The following is a 17500-nucleotide window of genomic DNA, read 5'->3' as shown; positions in this document are numbered from 1 at the left end:
TACTGTACTTAAGTTCAATTTTGAGGTATTTGTACTTTACTTGAGTATTTCCAATTGCCAATACTTTTACTTCTACTCCACTACATCTCATAGGCAAATATTGTACTTTTACTCCACTACAATTACTTGAAAACTTTAGTTACTAGTTACTTTTCAGTTATAAATTATGATTTACGAAACATACATTAACCACTTTAGCCCTATTTTATACATAGGCTATTTGAAAATAGCAGATCTACAAGCTCAGAACGCGTCGCTTTGCGACTCGTTGTAAGCTTGTAGATCGGCTATTTTCAAACATTTTTGTACTTTTACTTTTGGTACTTTAAAGGAGGAGTTCACCCAAAAAATTACTTATTTTCTATCAATTGCACACCCTATGAAGCCTTGAATCCATGGATTATTTTTTGTTTTTGTCACATTCCTAAGCTGTCACATTCCTACCGGCTAATGTATCCGATAGGAGACACAAAGTAGATTATTTGTGTCTCCTACCGGAAATACACATGGTCATCAAATTATTGGCTTAGGAATGCCACAAAAACAAAAATAAATCCATGAAATCAAGGCTTCATGGGGTGTGTAATTGATAGAAAATAAGATTTGTTTTGGGTGAACTCCTCCTTTAAGTACATTTTGATGCCAATACTTCTGTACTTTTACTCAAGTAAATTTAGAATTTCAGACTCTTACTTGTAACAGAGTACTTCTACAGTGCAGTATTGATACTTTTACTTAAAGGAGAATTTTGGACTAAAGTTTTCTTACATTTTCTATGACGTTATGATATCTTAGGATGAATGGTACAGTAGAAAAATGTCATAACTCCACCCCTGAGCCGCCACAGCTTAAAAGGTGCGCGGATAGGCCTTAGGTTAGATCACATATTTTAATAGCTTTTTTTTAATTTATTTTTGGTGAGATCTGACGTTCATAGTGACAGAACACTATGCAACCAAAAAAAAAAAAGCAGAAGTCTCGCTAGACGAGATTGAAATCTCGAGATTTTTTTGGGACAGTGTTTTGTCACTATGAACGTCAAATCTCACCAAAAAAAAGAAGAAAAAAAGCTATTAAAATATGTGATCTAACCTAAGGCCTATCCGCGCACCTTTTAAGCTGTGGCGGCTCAGGGGTGGAGTTTTTTTTATTTTCTACTGTACCATTCATCCTAAGATATCATAACGTCATAGAAAAGGTAAGAAAACTTTAGTCCAAAATTCTCCTTTAAGTAAAACATTTGAGTACTTTTTCCACCACTGCTTTTGTTACAGTTCCCCAGTTTTGCTCATAAACAAGACGTTTTAAAATCCATGGGCGAACCAGTGTCAATGAAGGAAATAATCATTTATCTGTTGATAGGTGCCGTGGATGTTGGCCATGCAGCCCTTCTGTCTTCTGTCTTTATGTGTGGATTTAGAGATATGGTGCAAGGGCTCATCTGTAAGTGGGTTTGATGGGGGTGTAGTTGTTCTTGTTTAGGCGGTGAGAGCCGATACCGTCTCTTCAGCCACGGGTCGTGGCTAACCACCGCGTCGGTCACATGCGTCAAAGACTCGTGTCTTTTTGTGACCCTGTTTATGGGAAGTGATGTGTGTCTAGTGTCTACCTCTCGGAAACGAAGACCCATTTTTGTACATGTACTGTATGGTGGCTTCTTACTGTGGTTATGGTATGAACTGTTGCACTATAAGGCCGTCTGTTGTTAGAACACATAGCAGTTGTATTGGAACACATAGCAGCTGTGGTTCTGTTTGTGCAACAGAGTAACACAACCCTTTTTAACCTCTTAAGCCCTGTTTCATATGTGTCGCACAGCAAAAATAGCCGATCTAAAAGCTAACCACGCGTCGCGATGCAACACGTGTGTGAGCTTGTAGATCGGACAGAGATAGAGCGGACAGAGGTCAGATGGAGAAATAGAGAGTGAGAGGTAACATAGAGAGCACTTGGCTCCATCAGACAGCTTGGGAACGTTGATCGTAGCGTCGTCTCAATCAAAACCATTGGTGGATAGTACATTTACTTGAGTATTGTACTTACAGTACGTACATTTTTAAAAATGTATTGTAAGCTCATGACTTTCACTCGGCTATGTTTCAAATTGAACTATTGTACTTTTGGCGCAAGTACTTTTCTAGGAAGGGACTCTAGGGACCCAAAAATATAATAAATGTAAGTTTGGGTACCTAGAGTCCCTTCTATTTGAAATAGGGCTTACATTAAGTGGTTGATTAATAATATTATTGTGAATTAACCACTTACTATAAGCCTTATTTAAAATAGAGTGAAAATACCCGATCTACAAGCTCACGTGTCGTGACTTGTAGTTGCTGAATTCTTTTTTTTTTGGGGGGGGGGCAATGTTACAAAATTCAATACAGCGATGCATTGATATTAAAAAGAAAATGTACTTTGCAAATTGTACTTTTGAATACTTGAGTATTTACTTGTGTATATACTTTGTCCACAGGACCACCACTGATCAAAATCGTCTGGTGTCACTTTTCTTTTTCTTTTAACATAAACCTTCATGTTCCTTTCATGCAGAGTCTCTACAGAAACGTACAGTTCAGTCAGACAACTCTTAGATTGGATTAGAATATATATTTATTAGCAATATATATTTAGCAAGCTTGAGCATGGTATAGAACAAGAGGAAGCATAGTTTGGCGTCAGGCCTCTGAATCCATTCATTCCCTGTAAGGATAACATTTTAATGAATGTTACATGCCAATTAGCATTTACAGGGAATGAATTAAACCCCCAAGGGGATCTAGAAACAGAGCCTACAGGTGGATGCCGGGGAGGCGGTGGGATGAGACTATTCATGGTCAGCAGCATACGTAGCAAGCAAGGGCAGCAGATCCGGCAGGATCTCGGCAGCAGAGCAGCAGCAGCAGCAGCAGCGTCGCACGTCAGAGCAGCAGAAGAGCGCAACCAGACTGAACAGGTAGGCAGAGCATTACTTATAACTCACCGACCAGGAGAAGAGTGCATGTGACTTAGTCACCTGATCGGTTAGCCCAATCCCTTGAGTTGCCTGGCCTGAACTAGCTCCGTAAACTGCGCCTCATTTCAGTCAGACAACTCTTAGATTGGATTAGAATATATATTTATTAGCAATATATATTTAGCAAGCTTGAGCATGGTATAGAACAAGAGGAAGCATAGTTTGGCGTCAGGCCTCTGAATCCATTCATTCCCTGTAAGGATAACATTTTAATGAATGTTACATGCCAATTAGCATTTACAGGGAATGAATTAAACCCCCAAAACAGCAAGAACCCCCAAAACGGCTTGAGAGCACAGGGCCTGACGCCGGACCAACCATCTGTGAGAATGGTGGAGCTCCATGACTTATTTCTTACTAACATGATAGTGTTCCTCACATTAAATTTTTTTTTTTTTTAAGTTTAACTTGCAAATGCAGCATGCACCATGTGTTCAGCGAGCCTGATGAATCCAGGTACCCGCTGATCCCTGAATTCAGGAGTCCTAGACGGTATCCTAATATGGCGTCCACGCTGTGCCGCACCAACTCGGATTCGAAGAGGACATTCTATATTTATTTCTTTTTCAAAGAAATCTGCTATATATATACGCATATATATATAATGAGTCATCCTATGATGAATGATAACTATTGTTTATCATCCATAATAAATAAAGTGTACTGACTATGTGTGTAAAGACGTGCTATCTTTACTTAAAATCTGAATCAGTACCCAACGATAACTGGAGCAGCAATTACTAATAGACTGAGCTTGATATGATTAGCCTGACTGCATAGCCATAGAAAACCCCAACATTTTTTAACACTGCCATAGAAACCCAACATTTTTTAACGCTGCCATAGAAACCCAACATTTTTTAACGCTGCCATAGAAACCCAACATTTTTTAACGCTGCCATAGAAACCCAACATTTTTTAACGCTGCCATAGAAAGCCCAACATTTTTTAGCGCTACCAAGGAAAGCCCAACATTTTTTAGCGCTATAGAATAAACCAACATTTTTTAGCACCATGACATCACCACTAAACTAAATCCCCAGCAATCCACCCGAGTTGTAATTAAAGCGTCAATAATGCTCAAGCAGCATTTGTTGAATTAGCGATAGAACAGCGAGAGCACTCATACTCATGAGCTTTTTTTGCCTGCAGAATGTCATCCTTATTAACCAATATCTACGTAAGCTCCTGAGGACCATCGCCCTATAGATTTAGAGAAGCAGAAGACAAGCAGCGCTGCAGGTGTAGCTACACCAATACGGAGGATGGAGAAAGCCCGCAGCTTGAGTAGATCTCTCGCAGCTTTGCAGTGAACCAGTTCAAGTTTAGGCCTACAGATGGAGAGACAAACACAATGTTATTGCAATTCTGGATTAGCCCGGCCATCCTATGACCAATTTAACCCATTTTGGGTTCATGTTGCCATTTACCGTATAGCAACATGCATTTTATATATATTTTTTAATAACTATTTGAAGTTTCCAGAACTTTGTCAGGATTTAGAAGGCGATTTTTATAAATCGGCCTTGGTCTAAATGGGTTAAGCGCCATGTGGCAGCATGTTAGCAATTAGCATCATAGCAGTTGATGCAGAAAGAATATGGTATACAAGCTTAAATTATAGCTTGCAGAGCTTGACGCAGATTATTAGACATGTGAATAATATTAACTAACGCCGATATCCCTCTCCATCCATAGCCTAATAGATTTAGCACGAAATGCCATCTGTTGCAAGTCTGAATCGGCCCGACAGAGCCAGACGCCAGAGGGTTGGCAGAATTGATTTAGCAGAGTTTTTGCAGCGAGGCTAGGCAGCTCAGTAGATGATGCAGCATAGGTGCCGAGAAGACATTGAGAAGCCCACATCTCAAGCAGCTCTGTGCTGGCCCGCACAGTAGATGATGCAGCATAGTGCTGAGAACACTGAGAAGCCCACATCTCGAGCAGCTCTCTCACGCTGCCTTGAGAGCTCACAGAGCCGCCAAGAGCGTAGGTAGTTCAACCTGGAATCTAGAACCAGAAGCAGAATTATTCTTGCAATTACCATGGTAAGCCACCCTGGACGAGATGACGCCGTTATAGACCGCTGGGACAGGAATTTACTTCCTGAAGCCACTCACACATCCACAGTGAAAAGTGCGTGCTTCACTGTGGATGTGTGGGGACGCATGCTGCACGCCAATGCGCGAGTGTGGCCTCAATCCTGACACAGTCAGTTGCACACCGCAAGCTGCTGGTTGCGCTGCAACACTCGTCACCAGTGATGAACACACCTTGATGTGGTGCCAAATATGCCGTGAGCATCCCAATCTGGCAGATAAAGCAGCGCCTTTTATACGGGGACAAAGACTTCCAGTCACCCAGCTTTTGATAAGCATGAGAAAAGCAAAGAGCCCATCAACATAGTGTAACTATTGATAACAGGAGCAGCCAGGATCGGAGTCCCTCTTTATCCGTCCTGCGAGATATTTCGCGGATTGGTGCGCACCAGCCAACATTGACAAATGACTGATATCTTGACTCTACTAAAGCCCCACCATCTATCCTGTTGCAATAACTTTACTTCTGTAAGCTTGTTGCTCATAACATGACAACATCACTTGGCAACCAACTTTTCTATATACTGTACCATATACCTTCCACATGGAAGCAAGCATGCCATGATAGCTTGTGCTACCACAATCCAGAGCTATCCCCATAAGCAAGCCATGCTGAGTTAGCTTGCGCTACAATCAATTTGATAGCTTTACGCATGGGAAGTAAAACATGCTGTGTTTAGCTTGTGCTACCGACCATCCAAGCTTCCACATAAGCAAAACAACTGAATTAGCTTGTGCTACGAACAATCCGAGCTCCCACGTGGGAAGCAAAACATGCTGTGCTAGCCTATGCTACAAACAATCCAGAGCTATCCACTTAAGAAGCAACACATGCTGTGATAGCTTGTGCTAAACAATTCGCCTCCACATAGGCAAAACATGCTGTGCTAGCCTGTGCTACAACAATCTAATCTTCCACATACTGTAGAAGCAAATATGCTGAGCTAGCCTGTGCTGCAAACAATCTAAAGCTTCCACATAAGCAAACAGCTGTGCTACGACAATCTAAAGCTTCTACAAAGAAGCAAACGTACTGTGTTAGCCTGAGCTACAACGTCTCTACCATCTCTTATCCAAGTGTATGCAGCAAAATCATCCTGATCCTTAGCAAGTGTAATTTAGCAATACAAGCATAAACAACGGTAGAATGCAACCAATAACGTCTAATCTGCACTGCAAGTTCATTTGATTATTTCATCGTAATATGAAACGGCCTACTTTACCTCCACCACATATTAGAGCAATTGAACTGCTACATGATTTGACACTGACACTGTCACTGTTGAAGACACGAGGCCTGCAAACCTGACTTCCCCAGTATCCAAGGTGAACAGCACTCAGCCCCATCGGCATTAGGCATCCCATCACCATGCATTAAGCCGGACATGGAAAAAGAAACACAAAGCAGAATATCAATGAATGCTGATAAATGACTTTGCGTGATATTGCTTCAATTGCTAAATGTGAGGTAGATGAATGCAGTATGAATGAGGTAGTGGCCATAGCACTAGTAGTAACTTAGCATGTTCATGATCGGCACGTTTGCAGCAATTTTAGTACTAGCAGCATTAGTCGATTATAGCAGTGGTAGCAATGTAGTCCACATCATTAGCATAATCATGATTAGCAGACATTTTGCCAGCAATTGCAGAATGAGTAGCATTAATGCAGTAGCCTAGGAATGCAGTCAACATAATTAGCATGATCATCATGATGGCACTAGTATGAGTAGCATGCATTGACTGCAGAAACAATGTCAGCAGTTTTAGCCTAATCATGATCAGCCGTCAGTTAGTAGCAGTTGAAGAACGACTAGCATAATCTGAATAGTAGAAGCATGCATTGAGGAGCTTTAGCATAATGGAGACCATCGTGTTGATGGCAGCAATCTAGTACAATTTAGTACAGCAACTTCAGCACTAACATGAACATTGAGATGATGGCAGCAATTTAGTGCTGCAACTTTAGCATCAACATGAACAGTGAGTTTTCCTACTCTGCAAATAGATGCCAGACAGCTACATGAGAGATAACTAATTGCAATGAATTCTAGCAGCATTAACATTTAAACTGCAGTGCAACTACTTCTTGAACACTACTCACAAGTTAGCTTCCCCTCTCTCCTTCGCATGGGTAGAGAAGTGTTCGGTCATCAACTATAAGCCTCAACAACATCCGGTGGACGAGCTCTTCAGAATAAGAGCACCGTCTAAAGCCACTGAACTATCCATGAATACAATAACTATAAATTAAGCAAGATGCAGCCAACTGAGCATATCCGTGTTTTAACCAGTAGCCTACATAAAGATATTAATCTGAACATTAGAGCCAGAACAAGCAAAGCGACTCACAAAGTGACGCCATGCCCTCTCTCTCTATCTATCATGGCAGTAGCACTTACCAGCCATATCGCGCGCATCCGTTCCTCTGTGAACGATAGATCGGTGAAGTCATCTTTTGAGAGAGAAGCAAGCAACTAGGTCTAGAAACCCAATCTTGAGATAAAGTGAACTACTTCGAACAAATACACGCTAAACTGGGGACCATAACGAAACCCCAAGCCCATCGTTGCTACGATAAGGAAACAGAAACTTAAGCAACGCTGTTGGTGAACTACCGTTAACCCAGTGCCATAAAGAGAGTTCTGACACTAGCGTCGACTCCCATTGTAAGAATGGAATGCGGAAGTGCTCCGTCTATTTCAATGAGGCAGGCAGTCCCAATGTTTGGAACTATACCCAAGGAGCCCGTTTGCGGCGGGATCAAGCGTGTCGTTACTCTATTTCTACACTCTCTAGTTGACCATACTGAGATCGATCAATGACGAACGCTACTGCTTTTGAGCTGAGCGTTTAGCAAGCGATTTTTAACTTAAGTAAAGAAAGTAATACCACGTTTAGAACCAGTAGCACACAGCTGAGTAGCTATGATTAGCGCAGCATGGATAATGGCAGCACGCCAATAGCCATCAACCAAGGAACAATATGAGACTATTCATGGTCAGCAGCATACGTAGCAAGCAAGGGCAGCAGATCCGGCAGGATCTCGGCAGCAGAGCAGCAGCAGCAGCAGCAGCGTCGCACGTCAGAGCAGCAGAAGAGCGCAACCAGACTGAACAGGTAGGCAGAGCATTACTTATAACTCACCGACCAGGAGAAGAGTGCATGTGACTTAGTCACCTGATCGGTTAGCCCAATCCCTTGAGTTGCCTGGCCTGAACTAGCTCCGTAAACTGCGCCTCATTTACAGGCTACATGAAATCACACGTTGGTTTACCAGTGTGGTTGTCACCTCTGTCACCCCACAAAGCCAAACGGCCAGGGCTGCAAGAGGAAGCGGGTGACTCCGTCTGGTGTCTTCAGAATGTTCCTGAGGAGAAAATAGGAGTTTTCAGACAGAAGGCAGTACAATTTACAATTTAGGCATTTGGCAGATGCTCTTAATCGAGAGCGATTTACAGTAAACGAGGTAAATGCATCAAAGGCAGAGACAGTGTAGTGCCTCAGTAATCTAGGATCATAGGTAAACCAAGAACCTAGCATCAGTCTATACAATATAATATCACAAAATAAATGATCTGTACATTTGAGAAACTGCCAGGTCAACAAATGAACCTGGCAGCTGTCTAAATAACATGCTATCATACTGCAGTAGTAGCACAGTAACACTGAATGTATGAAAACATGTTTAATTCAACGTTTTTAATAACATAGAACTGTTTACAATGGTACAATATCCATACAGCGGCATGGGCTCATTACAGTACTGGCTATAATGCTGGCCCTGTGCATCAGCCCAGTTGTGTTTTGTTGTGGAACATAGTGTAGTTAGTGTTCAAGGACTGCAGAGCAGAAGCAAGTAGCCTTTGAAAGTAGGACGACACCACCTATATCTGGGGCTTCCTCGTCGTCTCATGTAGGCTACCCACCCACAGTGAGTCAAACCGTGAACATGACAATGAAACAAACAACCATAACATACTTTTCTACTGTGGGTAAATGGCACGATTCACATACAGCACGGTGGGAAAAAAACAAACCATAGTTAGTGCTCTGCTCTGTCAGTTCTGTCCCACCCTAACCCAAATAGGTCAAGCAATTTAAAAGTGATATTCCAGAGCTCTACTATGTGGGAAAACTCCACAGTAAGCCCATAGCGTCCAAACAAGTTGAAATCAGTGTTAATTTTGTCGACTAAAGCTATGACGAAATTTTTTCGTCAATTACCTTTTTTCACTGACGAAAACTAAATAAAAACTAAGCTATGATGACTACTAAGACTAAATATATTCACAATTTCGTCAGAAACCAAAAACTAGACTAAAATGATAGGGAGGGACCAATGGAGAAGAGATCCAGTAGAACTAAAAGACAAGTCATTTTATGTTCGGGTGTTGCGCTCTGAAAATAGCAGATCTACAAGCTCACAACGCGTCGCGCTGCGACACGTGAGCTTGTAGATCGGCTCAGATTGCTCAGTAGTACCTCTGGGTGTCCTAGTGCCCCCATTTGAGAAACGTTGACGATTAAGTTGTCATTGGAAATTGTTAGAATGTCACTTTAACAGAAGGAAGACATTGTGGCTCATGCATAGCCTACAACGCTTACAACGCGCTGTGAGCTTGTAGCTGGTTGCTATTTCCCCCCAAAATGGGGAAAAGTTTACATTGTAACAACACAAATCTTGTCTGAGAGGTATGACATTAATGTGGGGGTCCTTGACATAGAACCACTGCACTACTGTATGTAGAAATGAATGTTCTCATGCTGTCAGGTGCATGCAGTCAGCCACCCTCAGCCCCTCTCATGGTCTGTCTGATCTCTTTCTCTCTCTGTTTACTGTCTGTCTGTCTGTCTGTCTGTCTGTCTGTCTGTCTCTCTCTCTGTATGAACAGGTATACGTGCTCTATTTAAAGTGTGGTTATGCAGCTATGAAGGGGAAGTCGATGTAACTTGACATTCAAGCGCTCTCTGTGGTTTGACCTCTTTGAATTGCTTCTGCCGTCCTTGTGAAAATGCAAAAAAAAATACTTTGATAAATGTAACTGTTCCTCTCCACAGCATTGTATGAACGCCCCACCGCCCTGAGTACGAATAGAATAGAATGGAATAGAATCCGTTCATTTGTCACATCACAGTTTTACAGGTGTAAAGCAGTGTGTTGCTGTGCGCTCCATTGTTTTGTAGTATTCCGTGAGAAGAGAAAGGATAGAGGTAGAATGACAGCAAAGGGAAAGAGATAGAAAACAGGTTAAATAAAACAAATAAAGATATATAAATACAGTACAGATAGCATATGTGAAAGTGGTTATATACATATTTTTATTAGATAGAATAGAAGCCTTGGACTTTTTTCTTTTTTATAATGTCCATGATGTTCTGTAAAGGGACTTGCACACTGCATGATTTTGGATGTCTCTCTGTGACAGAAAATGTTCAAATCATGATGTTGTCAGACTGTGTGAGTTGAATTGTGTGAGCGAACCCACGTCAGCCAACGCATGCCAGGTCAGTGCTTTACCTCCAGAAAACTAATCCAGAGAAGGAGAGGAGGAAACTGTAGACCTGTGGGTCTGGACTTTGCAGAAGAGGACAGCATGGGTTGGCAATTTTCCAAAGGGAGCTGATAATATGTACATGACATTTTTCACCAAACTGGATCAGTGATCACTTATTGACTTAAATGATTAAACACATGAAACTTTAACCACAGAATAGGAATGCTGGGCTGGGGTTCAAGTGGTTCAAGTTGCTGCAGTAAACATTCCATTAAATGTAACAGTTTCTATTAACTCAAACAATGAACTTTGCTGTTTTTTTAATATGTTTCTGTTCTGATTTGTTAACATATTTATTTTGTCCATTAAATAAGTTCTGGATTGCAGCTTTTACCTTAATTTCTGTTTCATGTAGCAAGTCCCTACATGTGTGTACATGAAATGACTCGCTGGCTTACCAGTGTGGTTATCACGTGTGGCCTCCAATGCCACCGCTACATGAGGAGTGAAACTCAGAAAAAATACATAAAAACATGTAAAAGATATCATTGTACCGTCAAGAGTTCAATTTGACTAGAAAATCTAAATTTAACTTGTTATTAATGAATACAATTTATTTTTGTCCAATCTTTCTATTTGAGTATGTTAATACAATATAACTTATACTATTTGGTCTCTCTGCTCTTCTATTGAGACATTATAGATCCTGTGTGTAGGTGAGACATGACCTTTGACACGATCCTGTTTCTGGTTTATCAAGAATTTTGATCTGAAGGTCAAGATTCAATTTATCCACTGAGCAAGCAGGTAGGCTCTATCTGTAACTTAATGGTAAAAATTTCAGCACTTGGCAGGAAACCTGGATTCAAATCCGGCATAGAAGAGGAAAGTTACATAGGGCAGCTTTAATACAAGCCAAAGTTATATCCATGACCTGAACCATCTGCAGTAGTGTCACCTCTGTGTAAGACACAGGTGAGCTGATACATTTCCAACTGCATTGAAGGGAATTAATGCCTATTAGTATTAGGAAGTAATGTGGACACTGTTGAGCCACTTATATCTGTAACAAACTTTGAGCATTTAAAGACAATTGCATACCCTTGATATATCCTAATACTTATTATTATTATTATTATTATTATTATTATTATTATTATTATTATTATTATTATTACATATGATATTTGCACCAACTAATAAGCCAGGCCTACTGCTTTGAATGTGTTGAGCAGTTTTACTTGCTGTAGTTCATTTTGTCCACTAGATGGTAGCATTGTGATAATTCTAGGTAAAATGAAAAAAAGTTTCCTTTATACATTCACCCATTCGTCAAGTTCAAGTGTTGAAAATGACGTTATGGTGTATCATCTTAATTTTAACTTGACAAGACGGGAGAGAATGGATTGTATAGTATAATAATTATTTCCCAAATATTGTTGGAGAAATTATGTTGCTAATAAATTTGAGTTTGTAAAATTATTATGCAAAATATTTCTACCCACTGTTATTTACTTCTCCTTTACTGTAGTGTTAAAATGATTCAAAACCATATTTTGTTCCAAGCTACTGCACGGGTAGCGTTTTTATGCTCTCATTGTTTAATTGATGTGAACTTTAATTAATTAAAGTGTTTATTAATTTGCATGTTTCTGGCTTGTACCTATACTTTAAGACAATTCTGATAAATTTAATTCTGTTAAATTTAGATTTTCTAGATATAAGTGGCTCAACAGTGTCCACATTACTTCCTAATACTAATAGGCATTAATTCCCTTCAATGCAGTTGGAAATGTATCAGCTCACCTGTGTCTTACATATTAGTTGTCTGGACTCATGGTTCTCCTTTTGATTCAGTGCAAGAGATTGATGCAAGGCATAATCATACCACAACATGCATATTAGTTGGTGTCTACTTAAAAATAATTTCTTTCTTTTTTTTGTTAAAAAGGTTAAAGTACTATATTCTGATAGTAATCATTGCTACAGAGCGTTTGTTCGGTCACAGGGGTCTCTTCTAGCCTGGCTCCACCCCCTGAATCCTTTGCCTAATGGAGTGAAACGAAATGAAAATTCAGGCTGAGTGTCAGGCTAGGTCTCTTCAGCTCTTTAGTAAATATAATACATCTTCAGGCAGGTGACAACGTTTAAGCCAATCAGGAGAGAGCACTGAAAATGTATTTTCTGTTTAATAAAGAGCTGGAGAGACATGGGAGACCCCTTTTACTGAACAAACACTCTATAGCAATGGGTACTATCACAATATAGAGCTATTTAACACTTATTTTGACCAAAGTAAATCACTTACCCTACCTTTAAATAAAAGCATAATACATAGAAAACAATGTTTCCTGCTGTGTGTGTGTGTGTGTTACCAAATACACATTACTGGAGAATGGTGTGGTTATGTAAATTCCTGTGATATCTGTGACCCTTCTTTTCATGCCAAACATTTGCTCACACATGTGTTCCATCAAAATATAAATAGTTATCTATTTAGTCACTTTAATCCATTGACACAGGCTTGCCTGTAGGGGGCAGCATCATATAAGAGTAAATAAGTGCTCCGCTTCGAGCAGTGGTTCTCTCACACTAGTGATGAGCGGGTCGACCCGTAACCCGCGGGACCCGCGGGTCAACCCGCGGCGCGGGTAGGTCGAGTCAGGATTTCAGAGAAAATTATGCGGGCTGAGGGTGAGCGGGTCAGCCACTCTCCACGAAAAAAAAAAAAAAAAAACCTATTTTGACCAACATGCTTGTTTATTCAGCCCATGACAATGTTGTGCTACTGTAGACATTTAAAGGGACTTTGGGTACTTAAAAGAGCGCTATATAATATATATATATATTCCCACCGCGGGTCGCGGGGCGGGTTGAGCCATAGATTTATATATGGGTTCGCGGGGCGGGTTGAGGCGGGTCGCGTTCCGTCGCGGGTTGGGGCGGGGCGGGTCATGAAAAAACCCGACCCGCACATCACTATCTCACACCTTTTCATGTCAAGGATCCCCAAATAATTATGTATTTGGCTGTGTACTGTACTTCCAATGGATTTTGTGTCAGGGACCTCATAATATAAGATTTGTGTTGTTAAAATATTTTTAAAAAGTGATTTATAATTTACATTTCTTCAAGATTTTTGGATAGCACATCTATGTCGCCATGCGACACATGGTGAGTTTGTAGATCGGCTATTATGGTGAGTTTGTAGATCGGCTATTTTCAAATTATGTTTTGATGCTATTTTAAGTAGGCCTATCCCACTTTGAGAATCACTGCTGTAGCAGATGTACCAAATAGGCTGAAGTTGTTTTTATTTTTTATTTTATTTATTGAATACTTTATTAGTCAGAAATGTAATCAGCACATGGTACAGTCAGACATTAAGGCTAAAAGGATACCACACAAAAGTTCTGTGGACTTGTTTCCATTGTGGTCCTATGTATTCAATTAATCAACATAGCTGACAAAATTAACACAATAATAAATTTTTCGATGAATTGAATACACAGGACCCCAATGGAAACAAGCCATAGTGCTTTCTTGGGTTTATCATTTTAGCATCCTTTTGTATGGAACTGTACCTCTGTGCTAAGTGTTAATAAAATATTCAATCAATCAATCAATCAATGTCATCAACAAATACAAACACTATATTTACAAAGGAGAAAAAGGAAAAACGAGGCAGTGGATGACACACCTTTCTATGGGAATTTGTATTGACCTATGCCACAAAAATGTGGAACACCCTACCAACTGTCATAAAGGAGTGTAAATCCCTACTCTCCTTCAACACCGCCCTAAAAGACCCTCAAACTGTTTACTGTACATATTTTTGTTTTCAAACTGTTTATATGATGTTTTGCATAGTTGTGTATATGTGTCTGTCATGTTAATGTTTCAATGAATTGAGTACAAAGGAACCCAATGGAAACAAGCCATAAGCTTTTTTGGGTTTAAAATCGTCTTAGCAGACCTTGTATTGAACTGTACTTTCCTGTGCTGTGCTCAAACTGCTAATAAAGTATTCAATCAATCAATTAAACCTCCCCTTGTAGTCTCCTGATGGTACCAGATCGTTGTCGCTCCCTCTAGTGCAGTGGTTCTCAAACTTCTTCATGTGAAGGACCCCAAAAATGATACAAATGTGGCTGCGGACCCCTATCTCATATTTTGTGACAGCGACCTCCAGAAGCTAAGATTTGAGTTAAACATGTTCGGCTTTAAAACATATATATTTATTCAAAGATTTTCACAAATTTTCACGATGAAAAAAAGTTTAAGTGGTTGAAATGATTGTGACACTAATTTAGTAACTAATTGGAACTAATTTAGCTGGGAACCCCCTGGTATCTAAAAGGACCCCTGGGGGTCCCCGGACCCCACTTTGAGAACCAAGGCTCTAGTGTTGTGCCTGTGGGTGTCACTCACTTTGGAGAAGTTGTTAGTCAGGTATGAGGGTATTGAGGGCACTGTCCCTTTGACTATTCTAAAGCAGGTTATTGAATCACTGGTTGAGAAACCTGTGATTACATTATGTCCCCTAAAAATAGACAAACCTAATATGTATGGATTCATGCACACACAGAAATCAAAGTAAACGTTGTTTAACAATGTCTCTTTTATTATGGACAGCATAGGCTATACAGTTAATTTGATGAACATTGAATTCCACAATTAAATTACTAATCATATCACACACTTTCAGAACAGCACACTGCCGTGTCAAGCATTTTACTGTTTCATATCTGAAATCGATATAAATGAAATGATTGCCGTTGCTAGGTAACACTTGCTCTGTTGTCAATATTTTAGGTTGTATCTGGCTCGACGCTGTTGGAATAGACAGATTTGGATTGGACTGTCACATCTAGGGTAAGAGATATAGACAGATACGCACACATGCGCGCGCACGCACACACACACACACACACACACACACACACACACACACACACACACACACACACACACACACACACACACACACACACACACGCGAGAGAGAGAGAGAGAGAGAGAGAGAGATTAGTAATTGTAAAATAACAGCAGAAGGACTGGGCTATGAACATGACTAATCTGAGTAACCACACACATGCACAAACGTACTCCCACGCACACAACCACCATTATCCCACACTACATGCATAGACAGGCAGGCAGAATTACAACAATAACCTGAAACCGACATATCGTTGCTGTCGGGTAGAAACCTCTTATCTCCATATTCTAACTTTTTGTGTTCTTAAATTAACGCCCTACTTGATCATACTACAGCGTCACACAAAGTCCAGTAGCTTGTAGATCTGCTGCTTTTGCAATTTTTTTATTGGAATCCTTTAAAGTAACAGTTTTGGACATATGAGGTTTCCACCCGACAGAGACTGTACAAAAGGCCCTCAATTACATTGACAATCAAGGTCAATGTGACCTGTGCACTGATTAGCACAGGTGCTTTTCAATTAGATTGACGACCGAGGTCAATGTGACCTGTTCTACTCAGCAGGTGCGCTGGTGCTCTTGATTAGAGCCCTTCTTCTCAGTCCAGAGGAGGAGAGGAGAGGAGAGAGAAGCACAGATTGCAATGTGTATATTATTTAGATTTAAGAAGTCATTATTTCTCTACTTGATGAACCTTTAAGCTGTGTGCGTCACTGACATAAAGTAAGTCAAGGCGTATATTTAACTGCTGTGTATTGAGTATATTTGAACAGCTATGTTGTGTACATGTATGCTGTATTGTGTATTGAGATTTCTGTGCTTTGTGGAGTAGGATTGTTTTGCAGTCATAGGAGGAATATTGTATTTGTTTGATAATTATTGTAACCTACTATATTGAGTACCTCTTTTGTTCCCCTCCCTCCTTTAGAACCACACATACAAACATACCCTGGCGATGTGTCTTGCCATACTGTGCTGTTAAATTGTTCTGAAATACTTTCAACAAAGACTGTGCCTACGGGCAACACTCCATCCTTGTCTCCTTGTGAATTCTTATTGATTCCCGGTGGCGAATACTATTATCCTATCCTACCGCCTAATACAGTCCTTACCCTCCCGAACAGAGACGATATATGACATCACACGTCTTCATCACTAGACTGTCTGTGTGTTGATTGTGTGGCTGTGTGTATACTCACCTCCAGAACCATATGAGACCCTGCTGTCCGCCAGGGTTCGAGTCCCGCCGGAGACATCCTTCTGTGCCCCTCCTCAGCCCGGCTGTCCATCTGAATGAAGAGCGAATACAAAGGAGAGTCCATCGCCCACCCTCCTTGATGAAAACAAAAAAAGAAGAAATTGTTAAGGACCTCAACTGGTTGGTGGACCCAGTAAGCAGAACCTAAGGGTGCCCGGAAGGAACGTACTGTAAAGGAAGGGTTCCCATAAAGAAGACAAGGAAGAATCCCCGGGAAATAGTAATTCAGATACGATCTCGCTTGAGATCTAGTCAATCGTAATTCTTTGAACTACGAGACAAAGGCTCACAAGAGAATACCGAAGATTGGAAAGCAGACAGTAAACTAACAACTATAGCAAAACTACAATCTGACAAAGGACAAGAAGGAGAGTGAATAATTAAATAAGCCATGGTTGCGTCAACCCATACAAAAAAAGAAACAAAAAAGAAACACAAACACAAAAAAAAACCATAAAGATACATTTGAATGAATACCTGTTGTGCCTACTAATATAATGTTGACGATAAAAAAAAGTGTTTTTATAATGTGTATTGAACTTTACCCGTGGGGTTGGTGGTCTGTGCCGGTTCTGTGAATGTGATGTCAGTGTAGGTCTGAGCTGCGAGGTCAACTTCACCACGACCTATCACAACCAAAGAAATTAAATCCCATTTAGAACACATTCTGACACAAATGATATTAAAGCAAT

At 40.4% G+C, this 17500-nt stretch overlaps 2 protein-coding genes across 3 annotated transcripts in view; one reads left to right on the top strand and one right to left on the bottom strand.

Moving 5' to 3' along the window:
• The window catches only part of LOC308101924 (low affinity immunoglobulin gamma Fc region receptor II-c-like), an 11920-nt gene extending 11799 nt beyond the window's left edge, over nt 1-121 (top strand). For both annotated transcript variants that reach the window (XM_080451473.1, XM_080451472.1), the window contains exon 9: nt 1-121. This exon is cut by the window's left edge and continues 525 nt beyond it. The gene's annotated coding sequence lies outside the window, so the exon portion shown is untranslated.
• A 15195-nt stretch (nt 122-15316) lies between these two features.
• The window catches only part of LOC308101675 (sialoadhesin-like), a 4617-nt gene continuing 2433 nt past the window's right edge, over nt 15317-17500 (bottom strand). The window contains exons 5-7 of the mRNA XM_080451118.1: nt 17354-17434; nt 16750-16883; nt 15317-15479 (exon numbers count right to left, since the gene is read on the bottom strand). Coding sequence (XP_080307244.1) covers nt 15474-15479; nt 16750-16883; nt 17354-17434 — 221 coding nt within the window. The 3' untranslated portion in view covers nt 15317-15473. The remainder of the gene's footprint in view (nt 15480-16749; nt 16884-17353; nt 17435-17500) is intronic.

Source organism: Gymnoscopelus braueri (assembly GCF_963280865.1).
Source record: "Gymnoscopelus braueri genome assembly, chromosome: 15".
Classification (NCBI taxonomy): domain Eukaryota; kingdom Metazoa; phylum Chordata; class Actinopteri; order Myctophiformes; family Myctophidae; genus Gymnoscopelus; species Gymnoscopelus braueri.
Note: the sequence above shows the minus strand (reverse complement) of the source record. Positions and strands in the feature narration are given on the sequence as shown.